The sequence below is a fragment of the Glycine soja genome, chromosome 19 (assembly GCF_004193775.1).
Source record: "Glycine soja cultivar W05 chromosome 19, ASM419377v2, whole genome shotgun sequence".
In the NCBI taxonomy this organism is placed as follows: domain Eukaryota; kingdom Viridiplantae; phylum Streptophyta; class Magnoliopsida; order Fabales; family Fabaceae; genus Glycine; species Glycine soja.
Window position 1 is genome coordinate 43,767,539 of NC_041020.1, and position 21,892 is coordinate 43,789,430.

Genomic DNA, 21,892 nt, shown 5'->3' on the forward strand with positions numbered 1-21,892 from the left:
GTTCTTTTGTAAGTTTCTACAAAAGAAAGTTCTTTCGTAGGAAGATTTTCTTCATATGGAAGAAAGTTCTTCCGTATGAAGAAAATCTTCATACGAAAGAACATTCTTCTGTAAGGTTTTTTTTTTTTTTTGCAAATTATTTGTAACAAATTAATTTAATGAATTAAATATCTTTTATTTTATTCGGGTTATTATTACAAAATTTAATGCATATTTAATTTGGGTTACTATTACAAAATTTAATGCATTAAATATTTTTGTAATAGTAACCCGAATTAAATATGCATTAAATATTTTTTATTTAATTCGGATTACTATTATAAAATTTAGTGCATATTTAATTCGGGTTATTATTACAAAATAAAAAATATTTATTTAATATATATTAAATTTTGTAATAGTAAAAAAAATTTGTGATAGTAAATATTTTTTATTTTAAAAAAAATATACGGATTAAAAAAATATACAGGTTATTAGCACAACGCTCTAACCAACTAAGATAATCAGTCAATTATGTTATAAAATAAATAATATTACTATACATAACACTAAAATTTCTAATGCATATTTAATGCGCATGTAAATTTAAATAATAAATTTTGTGACAATTAATTTTGATATAAATCATACGAATTATTTAATTCGTATATTTTTAAAAAATAAATAATATTTACTATCACCAATTTTTTTTACTTACAAAATTTAATACATATTAAATAAATATTTTTTATTTTGTAATAGTAACCCAAATTAAATATGCATTAAATTTTGTAATAGTAATCCGAATTAAATAAAAAATATTTAATGCATTAAATTAATTTGTCACAAATAATTTTAAAAAAAACCTTACGGAAGAAGGTTCTTCCTTATGAACCTACAGAAGAACCTTCTTCCATAAGTTCATACGGAAGAAGGTTCCTCCGTATGAAGGTACTCACATTTTTTAAACAAGGACAATTTTACCCATTCATATAATTGCTGAGTGTATTAGCAATGTATCAGGGTGCACCTAGCAACTCCCATGGGGTAGGACCGGACTAGCCCATTTACAAGCTGTTGGTTATTAGGCCCATTAGTGAAAAGAAAAGATGCTTCTTCCTTCTTCACGCTAGTGTTAGGGTTTTTGGTGTTTCTTCTCCTGCACTACACAGTACACACTAAATTGTGCGTTTTAACCAGAAAATCGATGGCTTCTTCTCGGCTTGATTTCTTGTTCTGTCATTTGTGTGGGACATTGCTCACTGTCCCTTCCACTGAGTACGCACAATGCCCACTGTGCAAAACTCACCGAGACATGCAAGGTCAAACCCTCTTCTTATTCTCAAATTAATTCGCATTTATTTTCTTTTTATTAGAGAACGGGCTTTCATATTTACTGTTATTTACTTTAATATTATGTATGGGTACATAAATATAAGTTTCTTCTATTGATGTTTTATGTCTTAACGGAATATCTTTGTCTTCAGATGTTTGTGATAAGGAAATAAGTTTCACAATTCATGATGAGGTATGCTTTATTTCTGTCACCTAATATTTATGATGATGCATTATTAGTATGGTTTATATAACACTGTTCTGTTTCATGTGCTTATGTATGGTCTGGTGAGTTGATAATTGGGTAGGGGTATATGTTCAATTTTTCATGTTTTTTCAAAGAAAAAATGAATATGCCTACTTCAACTATGACTTTGACACATGAATCACAAATCCATGATAAACTGATAGCTTTTAAGTGTGTGTTTAGTTTGGTTCATTTTGAATATAGAATCACTTGCCAACTTCCTGAGAGAGTTTTTGGAATATAAGAGATTGTTTCCTTAGAAACAATTGTTTTCGTACATGCTCTTATACCTACCTTGATTTAATGCCTGTTTGGTTATGCATCGAAAGGAGAAGATATGCGGTACTTTGATGTATTTTCAAGTAGCTTCTGTGTCCTCTTTGAAGAGTTGACGCCAATTCATAGTTGAATGTGCATAATCAAAGCCAATCCAAACACGCACTTACTCTCTGTCCAGGTGGGAATTGGTGAAAAGACCCCCCTTATGGGAGTTTGAGTAGTTTAGCCATTTTGAAATTTGGACCTCGGTTTAGAATTTTAATATCAATGTAGCAATGGTAGAAAGCAGAGCGGAATGAGAAAATGTGACAAAAAGTCAAGCGGGAGAACTTAAAATTTGAGTGTGTTTTGTTTCTGAATATTTCTGATAAGTTAATTAATATCGTGCAAATAGGATACCAAATACATTTATACTTACTAGTTGTAACAGCTTAGGTGACCGGCTTGAGTCTATTGACAGATTCTAGTTGCTATCATATGAACTAGTTAGAGTACTTTAATAAGCCAAATTTGTGATTTCATCGTAACCATGAACATATTTCATTTTATGTTGAGTATTGACAATTGTTCCTTATGTTATCCTGTGCTTGGCAGGATATCAGAAAAGAGCTTGGAATGGAAATAATTGAGGAACATACGGTGATGGAATATTCTTAGGTGATGCATCCTGCAATACTTAGTAGTTTTTTTAGCAGATTTTTGTATGTTTAAATGTTATTGTTTTTTGACAGGTTTGCAAGAAATGTGGAAAATGTGGCCATGGGGAAGCTACCTATTATACTAGACAGGTATCTTTAATGTAGATTTGCCAATTCAATTTGAAGCTCTTATTTAACCGTCTAAATTTATTTATTTTAATCATTCCAATTTCAGATGAGATCAGCAGACGAAGGGCAAACTACTTTCTATACATGTACCGGCTGTGGTCATCAATCTCAGGAGAATTAGTGGTTTAATTTAAGGTTATGCTTAGTTTGGGAGAGAAAAGTGAAAGGAAAAAGAAAGAGAAAGATTGAAAACTAAGATGATTTTTTGGTAGGAGAGAAAATGAAAAGAAAGTTAATTTTTTTTTCTTCTTATTTGATTGTGTAGAAAGGAAAAAAAAAAAGCATGTACGTGAAATGTAATAAATACTTAAAACTTGGAATCAAATGTAGCAATTAATCTTTTTATAAAAAAAATATATTTAGAAGATTTTTTTTGTATAGAATTATTTTTTTAATATATTTATTTTACTAATTATTTTTATTATTTATCACGATATATTAATATTGAATTCTTATTCTCAAATTTCTAACAAAATAAAATAAAAATAAAAGCAGAAAAAATTATAAATAAATGGTGATAAATGTCCATTTTTTGTAAAAAAAATTGAAATATATTTTTCATTTCAAGGAGAAATATAACATTAAATAAAGTTTCTCAGTAGATGAAGAAGAACAAATTTTATCTCAACAAATTAAAGAATTTAATACCAATACACTGAATAAAAAAAGTATTCATAAACAAATGTTAACTTATAAAAAAATGTGTTTTTTTTTATCAACTTATAAAAATAACCAAGAAACTTTATTGAATCAAAATTTTAAACTTAAAAGATCAAATTAAAAATTAAAATATAGATAAGAGACCACAATTCTATCTTAATTTAAAGGAAAGTAATCTTCCTTTGTACTTGGTCTCTATATATTTAATAGAAGTATTGGCAATACAATCTCTATTGCTCTTCTTTATTAACACACTCTAATATTCAACTTCCAACATCCTATTATTAGTTAAAATTTTAAATTACAAAATAATGAAAGACTCATTAAATGAGTTAGAGTCCAAAAAAAATTATAATTTTTAATAAATTTCAGTTAGCTCGAGAGAGTATATTGCTAACATTTTACTATTTTTGAACCTCCAAGTTCCAAATAAGGAAATGTGTTTCCCTTTCCATTCCTCAATTGCTCGTCATCCAAACATCATGTAAGCATAATCAGTGGGGAAGCAAAATGATGATTTAACCATTAAATAGCCAGTCCCCTACATTACCAAAGCACTTAGTGGCCTTCACCGAAAAAAAAAAAAGCACTTATGTGGCTAAGCTTTCTATCAGTAATACACAGTATATAGAACGATGAAAATCAACGTAATGCAAAACACCACAGAACGAGAAAGTTCATCTAAATAGTACAATTTAAACCATAGAACAAAAACTGAGTACAAACTCTACTCTCCAGGTGCAGAGACACCTTGCTTTAGTCTCTCCTTTTTCATCTTCTTCTTTGAAACGGGCTTCTTTTTTCTAGGAGGGAGGGTCTTCTGTGCATATGTGTAGAGCACATAATTTCCAATGAGGAATGTCAAAAGCAACCCACCAACAACCAGGAGGACAATTAAACCCGGATTGAACGCTTTGGATCCAGAATCCTTGATCACATTTCCCTGAGTATAACAACAAAAAAAGGCACTTAATAATGGCCATATCAAGGGGAACTTGGCAAAAATGGAATCGGAAAAAACAATAAAAATGCACTTATTTTAAGATGAAAAAACAAATGCAATTTATCACCAATAACAACTGTTATTCAGAGTCGGTCATCCTGCACAATAACATCAATTATAGTTCTCTTCAAGGGTGAGTCTTCAATCCATTCATGTGAACAATTGATGAATGACTACAATGCGCAACTTCTTCTGATCTTAATACAATTATTGCTCAAAGAACAATCAAATGATTGGGCTTAACAGTGGGTGTGCAAATCTCATTTGATTGAGATCTGAGACCAAAACAAAATATCTAAAATGAACTTATGAGGGTGTGTAAATCATTAAAACCATTTCGACTTCTTTAAACCACATGTGTTGTTTGAAGTTGAACCTAACCACAAACCATTTGTTCAGTAATATCACGATCATCTAAAATCCAAAACATGGATTGGCATCAACATATGCATTGAATAAAAATAATAAATTTTAACCTACACAACAAGGCTCAACGAATCATTGCTCCATCACATCACAAATTCACAATAGTAATGCAACCAACCATTAAATTGCCTAATATAATAGCCATAATTCATAAAAATAAACAATTCAATAATCATAATTAAATCGTTAAATCTGAACATGAACATTTACCAGATCAAAATCCTAGCTGAAGAGCTGAACAATAAATTAAAAAATAAAAGAGGATTCCTAATTTGATTTTCACTGAATTCATAACATTAGAATCGTAACATTGAAAAACTCGGATGGATTTTCATCATGAAGATAGAAAAACTAAGCAAAATTGCTAATGATTCCAAGGATCTGAGAATAAAACACGGCAAGACCACGTGCAAGGTTCGATCTACAACTTCAAGACCCAATTAATTCGTCAAAAACGTGGAAGGAGGAACATCGTGCAGGAATCGATTAAGATCAGATCTAAGTAAAAAACGATGGTAACATCAAATGCTTGCATTTGAATTTGTAAGTGTACCACGCGATCGAACGAAGGAGGAACTTTATCTGCGAAGTCGAAGTCATCGGCCATGGCTTCTGCCAAAACAAACGGGGATTCGGATGCAAAAGTTTGCGGCACGCCTTGAAGAAGAGCGTTCTAGAAACCAGCAACGGATTTATCTAACCAAGTCCAACCAAATCAATATGCGGTGCTTTTTTTTTAGTTGAAAAAGTAATAATATTACTGGTGCAAGTTGGGTAAATAATCACTTTTCCCAAAATGACAAATGCGTCTTAAAAGATAATTAAGGTTAAAGAAGTGAAAGTAAAAAAAAATTAAATAAGAAAAAATATAATAAATAATTAATTTTATATTTACTTTATTAACTTTAAATTAATAATAAAAACTAATAAATTAAATTGAGTCTAAAACAAAAAAAAGTATTTTATAAATTCGTAAATAACTTTTTTGTACTCCAATAAATAAAAATTCAAGTAAAAAAATGTTTATTGTAAATTATTATAATTAAATTAGATTCACGAATAATTTTTAGAAAAAAATTACAATTGCAATAATATTTTTAATTTGTAAAAAACACTCACCTCCTTTGAAATAATTTTTTTAAGGTTATGATTTTTTAAATGATCAGCCAATAAAAAATAATTGTGTATAATTTTAAAAAAATTAATTTAAAAATCAACAAACTTTTATTAAAATTTGTAATTTGATGTCATTGTATATACTAATAGACATTCATATTTTATTATAAAAAATTTATAAAAAAATTAATTAAATAAATAGTGTTTGATTACAGAGAAATAATGATTTTCTTATCGTTTTATAGTAAAGTTTCTTTTTTTTCTGTGTTGATAGCTTAAAAATTATATAACAGAAATAGACATTTATTAGTGAGATATAATTTTCCTAAAATTTTTTTGCAATCATTATAAATTTTTTCAAATTATAATAATTAGTCACAATTTATTTTTAACGTCTTGATACATTTGTCACACTTTTTACACTTTCGGAAACTAAATTTTGTATTTTTATCTTTAAGGGACACATTTATTAGCAGAGTGAGAAAACGAAAAATAAAAAAATATTATATAAAAAATATGCCCCTATGTTGATAATTAGAGATAGTTATATTAACAATCATGAAAAAATATACGGACAAAAGTTAACATTCGAATATATTTGTCGCACTTCTTATACTTTCGGGAACTAAATTTTCTAGAACTCATTTGTTAGCGCATTACACCTTTAAGGATAAAAGTAAGGGTTAAGAGTAAAAAGCATATGGATACTTATATTTTTATAAAAAAAATATATTTCTAAAGTAGGATATAATTATTATTTTTATGTTTAACCTTAATTTTTATTCTTTTTTTTTGGAAGTTTGATAAAAAAATTAATTTCACACAATTTCCTTATAATTTTTTTCTAAAAACATGCAAACTTTATTTTCCTTCCTTTGTTTCGCTGACATAACATGTTAATATAAGTATAAAAATTAAGGATAAAATTGGTCAATAATAAAAAATTTAGGATAAAATTTGCTTAAAAAATGAAAAAATTTAAAAGTAAAATTTGCTAAAAATAAAAAAGTTGAAAAAAATGCAATTATATTAACTTGACACATTAGCATAACCCCCAAAGATAAAATTTATGTTTTTTAAAAATTTAAAAATAAGATACATTAAATTAATTTGTTGAAAGGTAAAATTTATTAAAAAATAAAAATTAGAAATAAATAAGTGCAATTAAATCCATTTTTTTAATTTTTTTCCTCTCAATTTACCAGATAGTTACTGACAGTAAATATTACCTTTTGATAACGCCAAAATGTTAGTAACAGAGGCAGTTCAAATTTATAGCATGGTAATTTTGTATAATTAACATTATTTTTTGGATACAATTTTATAGCGTGGTTTTTGGCTTAAGAAAAATGTTAATGGCACACTTTTTTTACAATACTACTGACTACAATTTTTTTTATTAATTAAAATTTATTAAAAATTATAAAATTATGTGATTCACTCATTGACATTTGATGATAAATGAGTCTCTCATTATTTTTTGATACAACCATAGACACAAAAATCTAAACACGAATTGCACGTGACGAATATCCAAATAAAATCGAGGATTCATAATAAATAAATTTTAAAGTTGGAATAGACCAATTTATGTGTGAAGACGTGTTTCTAGAAATTGAAATTGAGTATTTTATATATTATCACACCCTCTTATATTTTCATGCCATGGAATTGAAACTCATTATATAATGTGTTTCAAATTTCAATTTTTACAAACATATAAATAAGTCTAAAATATAATATATGATGCTCCAATTTTCTATAATCCACAATTTTGATTCTTCTATTTTAAAATAGAAATATTTAATCTCCTAATTTTAAGAAAATAATAATTTTAGTTTAATATTTAATTTTTCATACATTTTATTTATTTATTTTCTACGTTTAATTAAAATTCTAATTGTAACCTATTCATTTACGATTTCATCAAAAAAATTGATTTATTGATTAAAATATATAAATAAATTGATAATTAAACTAAAATTATAAATTTTTAAAAACTGAGAAATTAGATTAATGATATATATGTCATCATTTATTTTAAATATTTCATTAATATTTTTATTTATTTTTATCTCTTTTCATGTCACATCATAAATCTTATTATATTTATATTTTTTATTTTTTTTTTTCTTGTTGAATAAGTTTTTGGGTGTTGATCAATTTTTTTGGGAGAAATTAACTTGATTTGATTTTTAAATATTCCTCACCTTGGAACAGACAAAAAATGATATTGATATCTATTTTGGGTATGCGATCATGGAAGATATTTCTAGCCCAGAAAACGACAGTGTTGCAGTACTTATAATATAGCTGGGTAAAATGGTGATGGTGATAATATAGCTGGGGTGACCAGTTGCTTCGTTATCTCTTCCGGTTTTTAGGCTGAGATGTTGGTGTAGAGTCACTCAATCAAGACCATTACCATTCGCTGAATTCAAAAAAGGTCATGGACTGTGCTGTGAGTCTGTAACTATGGCCCAGCATATGGGAACTCTTCGTCTTGGCCTAATTTAGAATCATTTACTAATGTTGATCAAGTTCAAGTCATTAATTCTTAAAATGGAGTACCCTCTGTTAAAAGATGCATTATGAATATGCAAAAGCTTAGTTAACGGTGGATAATGTTCACAGCTTGACAATTTTGTTCTAATGTTAGTGCTTCTGAGAAACAAGTGTCACAAATTTAAAGGTGCAGATGAGATACCTTAAATTTAGGTTTGACTATAGGTGCACTTTTTCTTATTTTAAACGACCTTAAATAAATTTCTTAATTCTCATCCCTCTTTCCGTGAGAAGCACCTTGGGGATAGGGATGGCAAATAAGAGGTTATAAGTTAATAAACTCCATACATGTTTGATAATATACAATCATTTATTTTTTTAAAAAGAAATTAGTTAACAAGTTATATTTTGGGTGATCTATTTTTCTTAATCGACTTTAAGAATTACAATGTTATATTTAATAATTGCTATTTTTTTTTAAATCTAATTCTTGACCAAAAGTTAAAGAATAATTTTTTAATACTGTGATCCAGTTAAAGACAAGATGTGAATCATCTCACATCAAATTCATTATTTAATAATCATTATACTAAATGATTGTGTTTTTAATGTTATTATATAATTATTAATGTTAAGAATGGTTTTTCAATGCAAGTATGACTGTATGAGTGTATTATATAATAAAGATACAAACATATTGATTAAAGTTATTATCAACACAAGTATTGTGTTTTTGTGTGTATTTTTTTAAATCGTGAAAATAGGAACTATAATACTCTATCCAAATTTTATCCATTTGGGTGACTAAAAAATTCGTGATAATTATTTAGACTAGAATAACCCATGAGAGTACGTCTAGTTTTACATACCGAGTGGTTGATGATTTATCATTGAGTAAATTATAATTATTTCTTATATTTTGTGAGAGAGTGTTACAATTTTGTACGAAGAGCCTCTGCACGAATAACAAAAAACCTAAATTGAACGACTGATCCTTTTTAAAAAAACAAATATTAATTGAAAAATGAAAAATAAAAAATGGAATTTAACAGAATACACATTCTTATGCTTTTGACAAAGACAACTTCGTAACTTTCAGCATTTTCCTTTATGAAATTGCACAAACTTTTTTTGCTTTTGTTTACTTCAACGCTTACTCGTCTTAATTTTTGAAAAATATATAAAAACTAGAATAAATGTAAAAAATAAAAAGAATTTTTATAATTTCATCAAACCTCGACAAATTTGATGTAATTTATTCTTTATTATTATTGATGTGTAAGAAATATCAAGTGTTAATTTTCTTATTCATAATTTGTTTCTACTCTTCTTTCCAAACGCAGTGTGTGGACAAGCTAATATAGATAGGACAGGATAGGCATTGTTCCATTCATGTTATAAGAACAAAGAAGCCAGACATGACACGAATAACGATTTCCCCGGTCATATGTGCGAACAAAAAACAATGGAACAGTCTGATAGGGCTGTCGATTGCTTGTGCATTGCTGAAACCCCACTTGTGAGGCAACAGACATCACAGTAGGGTCCCCTCCTTTAAGTTGTGTATTCATCTTCTTGCTGCCTTATCTACCTAACTTTGTATTCCTCACGACAACAAAACTCATTAACTCCACATTTGGTTCTAATAAGAACCTTCCTAACTCTTCCCTTTTATTGCCTACGAGACAAAAAGGAAACGGCAGAATTCAGAAATCACATTTGCATTGCACCACCTTGCTACCTCTCTCATTATGCTTGCTTTTATTAACATACAGTCATTAAGCCATGACATATACTATATCTCGTGGCGGGCTGGTCACATTTTATGAACTATTGTCAACAAAGTTTGGTCTGGTTGATAAGAAACGAATTCATATATGAAAAGGATGTGAAAACTTTATTGGTAGATAATCTATAAGTACATCTGGAAGTGTTCATTAAGCCTTGGGGACTGGGGACTGCCATGACTCTGGTGAACCCTCAGAATCCAATTCACCAAAACTTTATGGAATCAAAAAAACATTATGAACTATTACTATTACTATAGCTTTTTGCTTAAGTTTGTGAATTGTGACTATTTTTTAGTATTGACCATAACTCATTCTTGGTGGATTTCTGAGGCCACTGTTTTAGCCCAGAACCGAAGATGTTTCTTCATGTTGGCAGATGAACAACGTTTGGGAATTTTCAAATTCAGTAGCGGTGAATCGGGTCTCTTTATAGGCCATGCCTCCGATAAATATGGTCTCATGATGCCTCTCTTTTGTTCCTCTGCTTCGATATGATTTCCTTCAACCGTTTCTGTGGCGTCCATCACACCAAGTCTTTGCAAGCCTGGTATAACGCTCATCATTCTTGGACTAAGACATTCTTTCTTGAACGTGAAACCAAGATCCATAAAACCCTTCACTTCGTCAAGTTCTAGCTCCCCAAGTGTTCTGCAACTTATGGACTTCTGTAGTTTCCTTGCACAAGTAGTAGCTGGTTTCCTCAATTTTCTGTGACGGTTTTGAGTTGATGGTGAGGATGAATGTGAACGAGTTCTGTTATCCAAAAGGTTCATTCTAGTCAACCCGTCCTTCCTTTCCTCTTCATTGTTGATTGAACCATCCTTTGTGGCAGTAAAAATAACAAACAAAAAAGAAGAAAGAATGGCCATGACATAAAATTTAACACATAATAGAATAGATAGAATGTTGATGGGAGGAATAAAAATAACTGCTTTTGAATTATACCTGAAGAGGCACTGACATTGATTCTGATGAGAGTTGTTGCTCTGAAGAGGGTGATTCATCCGTTGAAGTTTCTTCATCTGGTGGAGGTGGTGAAGAAAGAATGGATGATGAGCAAGACACGGATTCTGATGTAGGAACAGGTTTTTTTTCATCTGGTGGAGATGGTAATGAAATAACTGATGCTGTTGGTTCTGAGAAAAGAATAGCTTGGTGAAACCAAAGCCTATCCATTTCTTCTATAATGCATAGAAAGTTTTTGTTTGCCATTGCTTGCGTACTTTGTGTGTGTGTGTGAGAGAGAGAGAGAGAGATTTTCGTAACACTTGGTGGCAGAAGGGAGTAGTAGTGGCCTGTCGGCAGGTGTGGTGGTGGTGAAAAGAAAGAGAAGTAGCTAGAGAAGCGAGTGAAGGCAAATGAACGTGGAGAAGTGTGCGGGACAACCTTAGACAACTAAGGATATGTGGTCACACCATGGACATGGGACATGGATTCTAAACTCCACATCTTCAATGCTCATAAAATGACTCTTCTGTCCATGCTTCAAAAGGAGAATACGATGCTCTATACATGCATGTCAAATCATATGCTAGAACAAGTTAGATCTAACCAAGTTGAGTGGGTTCATGATTCATCATCACTAGCAAGCAATAAGAGACCAACTCAAAGCCAAAGGACCCCAAATAAATTGTTTCTTGTCAGTAAATCCAAAAGTTTCTTAAAATTTGTAAAAAAAAGAGCAAATACATGAAGGTAATTGATCCAAATATGGATTCGGGCATCTTAACATTACAGTTGTCACACCAACAAAATCCGATTTGCAAGCTGGTTAAGTTCAATAGAATCAGGATGGGGTATACCGACATGGAAAAAGTACTACTAATTTTGCATGATTGGCTTCACCCCAGAGACACCACTTATGGGGTTAAGACCTTAGTCAAGTAATAGTGACAAGAAAGAAAATTGTTTTTATTACCACTTGCAGTCTTCTCATTCTGGATGTGCTCAGGTGACTGCTTATTGATCTTTGGAAGCTATTAAGAAAATTCATCCTTGCATATGATGACTCCCTGTCCTCACCAAATACGACAAGTAAATGAACTTTACAAGAGGATTTTCTTGTTTATATGCTTTTAAAATCCCCTTCAACAAAATAAATAAATAAACAAAAGAAAAACGTTTAAGGGAATAAGGTGTGGTTATTCCTTAATTTTTAATTAGAGTTATGGTTTTGAACTGAAATAATATACCAAGTTTTCTATCTTGTAAGTGTCACATAGTTGATAATATACATTTGAGTTTATAAAGAAGGATTTAAGTTCAATTTTTGTATATCTTTAAAGAAATGTAATAAATTTAAGTGTGATTAAGTTTCATAAAAAAATAATCTCACAATTAGTCTAAAAAAATCAAAATTTATAAAAATATCTTAAAATTCAATTGAGTAGAAAAAAAAAACCTAATTATAGTACTACAAAGAAATAATATTGTTGTATTCACATCAGATTTTACTATATTATATTAGAAGTACAAACTAATGCATGGATGCAAGAGATTCAAACATTAACGCAATTTACACTACTAAAATCGGAAGTTATTAATATGTACCCAAAATGAATATGACGTCCAATAGAATCAATACTATTTAAAGTTCTAATTCATTATGTACCCCTCAGATTTGGCAATACTAATTAAACAACACATGGTGGATCACTTGATGAGCTCGCCTTTGTTTTCTCCATATGCTCCAATTCTTCTACAATTTCTCCTTCATCAGAGGAACGAATGCTTTCACAAAGTGTGGAAGAAAAATCAGGGGCACTCTTATTTTCTTGGCTCCATTCTGAGGACATATTTGTGTGCCTAAAACTAAAAGACTTGAGTTGTTCTCGGTTCCTCCTTCTCTCCCTAACCTCAAGATGCCACTGCTTCAGCATTTTAGCCAATGCTTTGCTCTTCACTTCTGAACCCATCTGTAACAATCCAATGTAAAGACACTCCCACATGAGATAGAAAGTGCTAAGTGTCTGTTTGATTTCTCAATGCAAAGTATCAAAATTGATTTTGCTTTCTATCGAACATGATTTCAGTAAGGATACAAATGTATAGTTATTGTTAGGTAAAATTAGTTGTCTCCAAATCGTGGTATGTGTAGAAGTAATAAAAAGTGACTTTTGCATTAAATTGAAAAATCTACACTAAGTTTTACCATAAACTTGCTTTTAGGATAAAGGTATATAAATCAATTTTAATCATAATTTATTTTATAAAATTAATTTCATCCAAGATCAATTTTATAAATACTCACCCGAACACAGTCACACACTAATACATCAATGTCTAAATAGAGTTTACCTGTGCCACTAGTGCATAGAGGGGGAGAGTAACATAGCTGCATAGGACTTGAACGGCTACCCTGATGAAATAGTAAATCAGAATGTCACCGAGGATTAAGAAAATTCACCCCAGGAAAATCAACATGCCAAAAAAAATTATAATAAATTGTAGGCTGTCATTACGCTATCACCACCCTTATGATTGTAAATGTTCTGTGTTCGTGGTAGCAAGAATTTATTCCAAACTGTGTCTGGCAATTAAGAAAACAATATAGAAATAAAGAGAACGGTGTTAAGGTAATAATAGATTGGATCAATATTTCTGATGTTATTTTTCTTTTTTAAAGAAGCAAGTAGAAAGGCAACTTACTGATACCCATATAAAGAAGGCAAGCTCGAATGCATTCTGTCAGGATCAAATTAGTTTAATAAGTGATTAATTATGTCATCATGGATATCACAAACATGCTTCGTGTCAAATATTCATGAACATACATAGAAGAAGGTTTACCACGAATAAAGTGTAATGTAGGAGTGTTAACACAAATCCTGGATGGCCAAACCAGAAGAATTTGTCACTTGGACAAACAAGTGGGGTCCCCTTGGTCACATTATTGACATCTTTCATTTTAAGAGCCATTTGGTCGACAATGACTTCAAGTTTAGCTCCCACAACCAGAACCAGCTGTAAATAAAATGCAGGGAAAGCTGAATTAGAAGCCATGCAGATATTCATTTTTATTTAGACAAACAAAAGAAACTGCAACGTGCTTATTACTCACCAAGAGGGGAACATAGGATAACCAGAGATACACATGCCAGCCTAATGTAGTTCACACAGAGAAAAATAACTAGTGACTTAGACATAGATAAAAATTTTTAAAGAATAGAAATGAAAGAGGGAAACATTCTAACCATGTACGTCCACCAGCAAAAAAATAACAACAGTGAACCACATCACAGGGCTGCCACAGAACACACATAACATGCGATTAGATGAACACAACACAACTAAGATCATTGATCACTATGATTGGGCGAATTGACTGAAGTATCTTAATTGATAAAACACATAATTGAGTAGGCAAGTGACAACCTAATGCTCACTATGATTCTGAAATCTTCCTCAAGTGACTGTTCAATGTAATTTTGGAAATCGAAGTCGTTGTTCCTAGCTGAAAAGTGAGCCTGAGTGGTGCATGGAACATCTTAATGAAAGGTTTAACTATGATAATAATAATAACAATAATAATCATAGAGTTTGAGATTTGTTGGCTAATGAAATAGGATGATGTGTGTTATGTGTACTCAACTGATATGAAACCATGCCTCAAGGTGAGATAATCAACTTTTTCTACTGAATGGTAGAACTGTCTGAAAAAACATTTCTGTCCAAATTTCACAAATTCATGAAATACGTTAGCCATAAAAAAAAAAAACTCTACTCCGTATCCCTGATTTTATCAATTATTCATTTTAAACCAAATCAATCAAGTTAGTCATTTCCTCGTTAATTACATTTTAAGTATCGCTGATATAATTAATAGGAGAAATATAGAAATGTTGCAAATGTATCAAATCAGAAGTTAGGAAAAAGGCTTACAATCCAAACATATAATGGTGATGGCGTACGAGTAGATATGTGCCGTCTTCCAAATGTTGTTTGCCTTGTATATCTGAATCTATTAGGGTCTGATTGTCAACCATGAACGTTAAAAGGGTCAATTTGCCAACAAAAAGCGTCATAGCACATTGTCTATTCTATTATGCAAATGAAATAGTTGGCATCATCCGAAAGGAAATGGAATCATGGACATACATTCACAATATGAACAAAATAATAGAAACAAATTACAATATGGTAGACGTAACTGAAAGTTGATTTTAAGAATGCTAGCAGAACTTAATAATTCTTTGATTAATGGGTGAAATCTCAAGTCAACTTTTTAAAACAAAGTTTATTCTTTATTAGTGAAATCAATGAGAAAAAAGGTATTAAAAATAAGCGTTGATAAGAATTTTTATGACTAGTTAATATTCAATTATTCTGTTGGGATGATTATCCAGATGCAGAGCAATCAGCATCGCTATCATCACTAATTCAACGTCAAGTTGTGGGAATTCTGGAAAAAGAGCGTCTTAATGAGTCAGAGCCATTCAAATCTTTGGTCCATAGGTGGACAATTTCAGAAGTAGTTTTAGCGCATCTATTACGGCATTTGGAGTTTTTTTTGTTTTTGTTTTTATTACACTTGGAGACAAAATTATAAAAGAATTTAACCAAAAAACACAACATAAAAGAAAAAGAAAAAAGAATACATTCAACAGCATACATTTGTTGTTTGTAAGCAATGAAAATCAAAATATGGAATTGTACGTAGTAAAGACAAAGTGAGCGAAGTTAGAGCCTTTCATTCATAATTATTAAAATGGGGACCCCTTTATATATTTGATTAATTATAAATTTCTTAATTAATAAATAAATATATTTTTATATTTATATATTAGATATATAATTTTAATATATCATTTTAATTAAATTTTGATTAAGTTATTACCGCATTACTACAATTTTAAGTGAATATGTATATACTCATCTTTTGACAGAATCTTTAATATTATAACTTTATACTAAAAATTAAATAGCTAAAAAATTAATAATAATTTGTATGTCAATAATAATTTTTTCAGGCAATAATATAGTATTTTGATGTTCATGAGAATTAAACCGTTTCCAAAGAATGCACCGCTCAAGCAAAAAAATGTTTTTTTTTTCTGTTTTTATAAAAATCAATAATTCTTTATCTTTCCAATCAATACTGGCAAGTGCGTGTTTTATTTTAGGTTGGGTTATTCAAAATCACGTTGAAAAACTAATTAATTTGATTGGCTCATGATCAGGCATAGCACCCCCAAAGTAAAATGTTAAGTATCTTTCGAAATTCAGAACTAGTATGATCATAAAAAAAATTAACTAAGGAGCTAGATCAAGGCTGCTGATACCAAATATAGAATACTAAAAGTTGGGGGCGTTAGCTTCTATGGATTTTTTAAGTTCATATATGCACACAAAAATAAGTATTTAGTTCTTCTTATTTGTAAGAAGGAGACAAATATTAAAAAATTTATAAAAACTTATTTCATCAATTAATTGAGGTAAATCTCTTTAGTAAAACAAGTACTTGGTTTAAGTCTATGAATATAATTATTTTAAAACTTATATTAATGATTTTCATAATAAAGCTTATCAAAATAAGTCATAAACTCTCATGTAATATGATCTTATGAAATAAATATTTAATTAGGTTATTTATTCAAAAGCAACTTTACCGTTGGCAATTTCATATTCAACTGTTTGGGTCTCTTCATCCCATGCTTTCCAGTGCCTCATCTGCACGAGCGATTCAAATGATATTGGAAAGTCATAGATGAATTAATTGGCAGATACAAAAAATATGGATATTTATGAATTACAGTTTGATTTTATGTGAATATTTTTATCAACAAACTATCCCATAAGCTTAAGTTTAAGTAAGAACACAAATAATTTTATAACTAACACGCATTAAGTTTTATTTAAAAGAACGGATAAACAATAATCAATCTCTAAATTACATTATCGTTGAGTGAAAACAACATACATAATTTATATCTTATTAATAAATGTCCAACACAACATTTAATTTAAATATACATGCAAAAACTATTTATTATATTTATATAAATGACCAGAAAGTGTAGTTTAGAGATGCTCACGACTCAACTCAGGTAGTTTTGACGAGTTCGAGTTTAAAAATTAGATTCAATGCATTTTTTAGAATAATTTTGGGTTAGTTTTTAGTCATCCCAAGTCCGAACACAGTCCAAAATTTAACATTCTTTTAAAAAAGTATATTTTTTTAAAATAATTATATATTAACAATACAATTTTTTTCCTTAATAAATAATATTTTATATACCATGTTATTAAATTTAACTTGACAAGCGGAAAACATACATTATTGATATCGTGCGTGCCTATTCATTACATTTTATTTTTTGGAATTGGATTTGCTGCATAGTGTACAGGTAATTGGTGTAGTTTTTTTTTTTTTTTTAAATTCTTTTTATATCAATTTAACTAATGTTTGAGGTTGAAATAAAATAGTGGACCAATTTTCAACAGCAGTTAAAGGATTAAGAAGTCTTAAAAGAAGTGAAGATGAAGTAGGGATATATATATCCCGTTTATTATTGTTAAAGATATGAATTTAACTTGAAATATATATTATAAAATATCTTAATTAATTACGTATATTAATCTGGAGGATATATTTAACTTAAATCGATGTTGTTTAATTAAAATAATATCAACTTGGAGACAAGTGTTTGATTTTTTTTGAGTTTTCATATGTACCCATGACTTAGAACAATTATCTAATTATTTCACCTGCCAAATACTATTACGTAAGACATTTTATGCCTACAGATATCTCCAAGTATGCATCTTTTACACACTCTGACTTTGTGATTGCAGGGCTTGCTTCTCACCGAAACTCCTTTTGCTGAAGCATCCACCATGTTTCACACACACACATATATGATTTAACTAGACAAATGTTAATATATGTAGATGATATTTACAACATATTAACCTAGTTTTATTCTAAATATTTCGAGTGTTAATCGAATTGAATACGAGTTCAAATAATTCAAATTAATGACTTTAACAAAATTCTTAGTTAGATTGAGACAAAAATAAACTCATTCTAACCCATTCCAGTCACCCCTAATCTCGGCAAATATTAGTTACTATATGTTAAGACTTAAGAAGTAAAAACCTCCAGAAAGCACACAAGAAACTAAGAACTCAGAACTCAGGCACTACGTGTCCGTGATTCTTACCTTTGCCCTTGCCAGAGACACGGTGAGAAAACTGTACACAATTTGCATGAGAGCTAGAACAAAAATGAACATATGAAGTTGATGGATTCCATGCTTTGATACTAAAGCAACTTTACTAGCCTGCATGCAAATCAAGTTCACTTTGATCAAGAGACAAATTAAAAACTCGGTTCGACTCACAGTATATATTACCTCTATATGCATTTCTTACTTTAGGATTTAAATGATTAATTAATTGATCACGTAGAGATGTAATTATATATATATATACATACATTTTTGGCACTGCAAGAATCCAAAATTGCAGTATCATTGGAAGTTAGTTTACGACATGGAAGCATCGTATCTGCAGCCCTCACTGGTATGCAGATTTCTATTATAGCGTCTTGAGTTACTGTCAACAAAAGCGACATGAATCCTAAGATCATCAACTCTGCAGCAAACAACGACAAAGGGAAACCTTATCCAAATATCAAAACATTATATAGTTATACCTATTAAGACAAATAAATGATAAATCATTATTAAATAACCCCCCTATATTAACCTGATTTAAGCCTCTCTATTGCTTCAACCAAATCGCTCCTCCGATTTTTCCTCAACCACTACATCCATACATAGATAGACATAACTATATAATCAGATTATGTATACATATAAGTAACAAAGCAAAGGTAATTAGTATAAGGAACATTATATATAAGGTTCTGACTTGGATTATAAGATGAATGAGATGCTCCAAGATGATTGAGATGGAAATAAGAATGAAAGAAACAAGGGCAATTGCCCATGTTGGAGTGTGTTGTAGAGAATAACCGGATGCGTACCCTGCTGCCATGTCCACCTAGTTCTAGTTTTTTTTGTTTCGTACAGTTGAAACTATATATAAAATTATTCAAGGTACCATGATTCTGTCTCTCTCATATATATCACTCTCCTTTGTTTTCAAAGCTGGACAAATTTTCCATCTACCCACATGCTACTTAATATGCGCCACTCAAGTCTTTTCATGAATAATATTGTCTATCTAAAATCATTAAGTGATGTGTATACGTGACTTTTTGCCTCTTTTTTTTTCTTCAATTCCTGTCAGTTTTGTCATTCATGAGAATTCGCCCATGGAAACACCTTAACACGGTTCAGTTCCAGACTCCTGCCAACTGAGGAAACTAATTGAAAGGAACTTTCTGCTTGTAAAAGACACAAATTGTCAAGAATAAATCTTTCAAGTCCAATTCGACGCGAAAGCTATAATAATTACCAAGAGCAACCCAAAGGCAAAACCAGTATTTTAAAACTAGTTCTATTATTTAAATACCATATTGTTGATACTGCACTTATATTTATATAGTAGACATTTGTTTTCATTTTCCTTATTTTTTCATCCATACAAATCTCAAAAAAAAATCTCAAAAATCCCTCTTTTATTGAAAGAAGATTTTTCCTTATAAAACAACTAAATTTAATTGCACTTTCGCTCTCCAGCTATAGCAATAGTACAATTTTGGTTTCCTAGTTTCAATTAGGAAAATTGAATCTCCCAACTATCCTCCTAATTACATCAAATTATTTCATCAATAATTTATATTTAATAAATTTTACTATAAGTTACTCACATATGACCTTAATTAATTTAAGGTTATGTTGATATGATTACTTATATGTATTTCGCTATAAAATTATATAATGATATTATACTGAATCATTGGTTGGATTTGTTGATGTGACAAATAAAATTTAAAAAGATAATATTTTAGATTTATAATTAAATCTTTTTTGTAATGACTTGTTGAATATTTATTAGATTTTAAATGAAGATAGTGTTTTAGATTCATAATCAAATTCTTTTGGTAATGACTTGTTAAATATTTATCAGATTTTACCATGAAGACATCACTTGTGTTTGGTTGGCACATGCTGACATGGTCGATTGAGCATGTTGAAGTAATGAGCAAAAATAAAGAAGACATTCACAAAGTGGTGAAGGCGGGATTCAAACCACCACCCAGACACTCAAATTCTTTTCATTAATTGAACCACTAAACCTTGCCGACATCAACACGATATCATGCTGACTTATGTGTTTTGTTAAAGCATATGATGATGAGGTATTAATATATTGACATAGTAGTCTAATAAAAAATAAAAAGAAATTTACAAAGTGGCAGAGGTGGGATTTAAACCTCCTCTAGAAACTAGAACAATCGTTTCTTAGTAATATGAAAGATACATTGTACATCATTACATGTGTGCACTTATAACTCCTCACGTAAACTCCGAGTGCTACAAACAGTTCTGTTATAAGAAATTAGAATGCTCAAACTGGTATATCCATCTAATACTTAGCGTTAGCATTCTGATTTCTATAATAATAATACATAGATGATAGATGTGCTAAATCAAGTAGAAAAATCTTTATTCAGCTTCTGCCTTTCAAGTATTTAATTTCCCATTTCCCATAATCCTGGCGCAGAAATTAAAAAATAAAAGAAAGTTACTTGATCAACACTTTGTAACAGAAGACCAAAAATTGAAAAAACAAAAAAGTTATGTGCTTTTATAAAAATGGAGGACAAACACTAACATATAATCCAATTGTGCTGATAATCACATCTACCTACAATATTCAATCTTGCAAAACTGATCGAAGATTTTACCAGTCTTTGTTCTAGGCAATAGGAAATAAATGAGCATGAACATAACATCTAACTACAATATACAACTGAGCATCAAGACAGGCAAATCAGGAGGAGTAGATTGACTACAATATCAATCATAATGAATTCCCATTCCGAAAGGAATCGTGAGAGACACAGTCATAAACGGCATTAAGGCTCAGCCCATTGCATCCGTTTCGATCAAACTCGGTGGCCAACACATTTAATTATTGAGATTTGAGAAGGTAAAAATTCTGCATTGATCTCTAAGGAATCATAAATATCAGCCGTGGTAATCCTTAAAATTAATGCATCTAAATATGACTAACATTTATAATTTCTTAGTTACCTCGATAAATTTGAAGGTGTACTTTAATTAATAGCTCTATGTTCTAAAAATATTTTATTCCCTTGGCTACTTTGTTGCAAAGATCCTTTTAGATTAGGAAGGGGGCGTTTATTGTCACTCTCATGTGTCTGCTACTCTTATATAATAAACTTTTATTTAAATATCATCATTACTAATTTCATTAATACAAAAGAAAAGGAATGTTTTAAATAAAACTAGTAAAATAGGAGTGAAAATAGATATTCTGAAGTGACAACACACATATTCAAGAGGAAAGCATGGTTGCAGACTTTTTGATCTGTCGTGCTCTCATGGTGATTGGTCATGCATTCCTAAATCAACCTCCCTTGTGGAAACCTCATATTGAGAGATGGCCTGTCATGCTTAGATGCTATACGCGTTTTTATTTTTTGTGTGTAACAATAATATCTCTCAATTATCTGAATCAATTTTTTTAGACATAGATATCGTTAAAATAGATTTTGTAGCTGCCAATAAAGTATCAATCAAATATCTGACATGTTTAAAGACCTCATTTATCTATTTATCTATAAACT

The 21,892-nt window shown here is 29.9% G+C and overlaps 3 protein-coding genes and 1 pseudogene across 3 annotated transcripts; 1 reads left to right on the top strand and 3 right to left on the bottom strand.

Annotated features, from left to right (window-relative positions):
- Positions 1-1,089: 1,089 nt before the first annotated feature.
- LOC114399688 lies at positions 1,090-3,034 on the top strand (annotated as a pseudogene).
- A 778-nt stretch (positions 3,035-3,812) lies between these two features.
- LOC114398029 (DNA-binding protein S1FA-like) lies at positions 3,813-5,482 on the bottom strand. Its single transcript, XM_028360141.1, has 2 exons — positions 5,310-5,482; positions 3,813-4,270 (listed from the first exon to the last, which is right to left on the bottom strand). Exons 1-2 carry the CDS (start codon positions 5,361-5,363, stop codon positions 4,055-4,057), a joined length of 270 nt encoding a protein of 89 aa, XP_028215942.1. The 5' UTR covers positions 5,364-5,482; the 3' UTR covers positions 3,813-4,054.
- Positions 5,483-10,210: 4,728 nt separating this feature from the next.
- Positions 10,211-11,528, bottom strand: LOC114399191. The gene is made up of 2 exons (XM_028361322.1): positions 11,113-11,528; positions 10,211-10,988 (listed from the first exon to the last, which is right to left on the bottom strand). The coding sequence occupies exons 1-2, from the start codon at positions 11,377-11,379 to the stop codon at positions 10,476-10,478; spliced, it is 780 nt and encodes a 259-aa protein (XP_028217123.1). The 5' UTR covers positions 11,380-11,528; the 3' UTR covers positions 10,211-10,475.
- Positions 10,254-19,182, bottom strand: LOC114399190 (MLO-like protein 3). Its single transcript, XM_028361321.1, has 15 exons — positions 19,042-19,182; positions 18,877-18,934; positions 18,605-18,762; positions 18,330-18,449; positions 16,776-16,836; positions 15,049-15,137; positions 14,759-14,833; positions 14,542-14,633; positions 14,361-14,410; positions 14,228-14,268; positions 13,957-14,130; positions 13,816-13,851; positions 13,629-13,696; positions 13,465-13,525; positions 10,254-13,082 (listed from the first exon to the last, which is right to left on the bottom strand). The coding sequence occupies exons 1-15, from the start codon at positions 19,165-19,167 to the stop codon at positions 12,801-12,803; spliced, it is 1,491 nt and encodes a 496-aa protein (XP_028217122.1). The 5' UTR covers positions 19,168-19,182; the 3' UTR covers positions 10,254-12,800.
- Between the last annotated feature and the right edge of the window lie 2,710 nt (positions 19,183-21,892).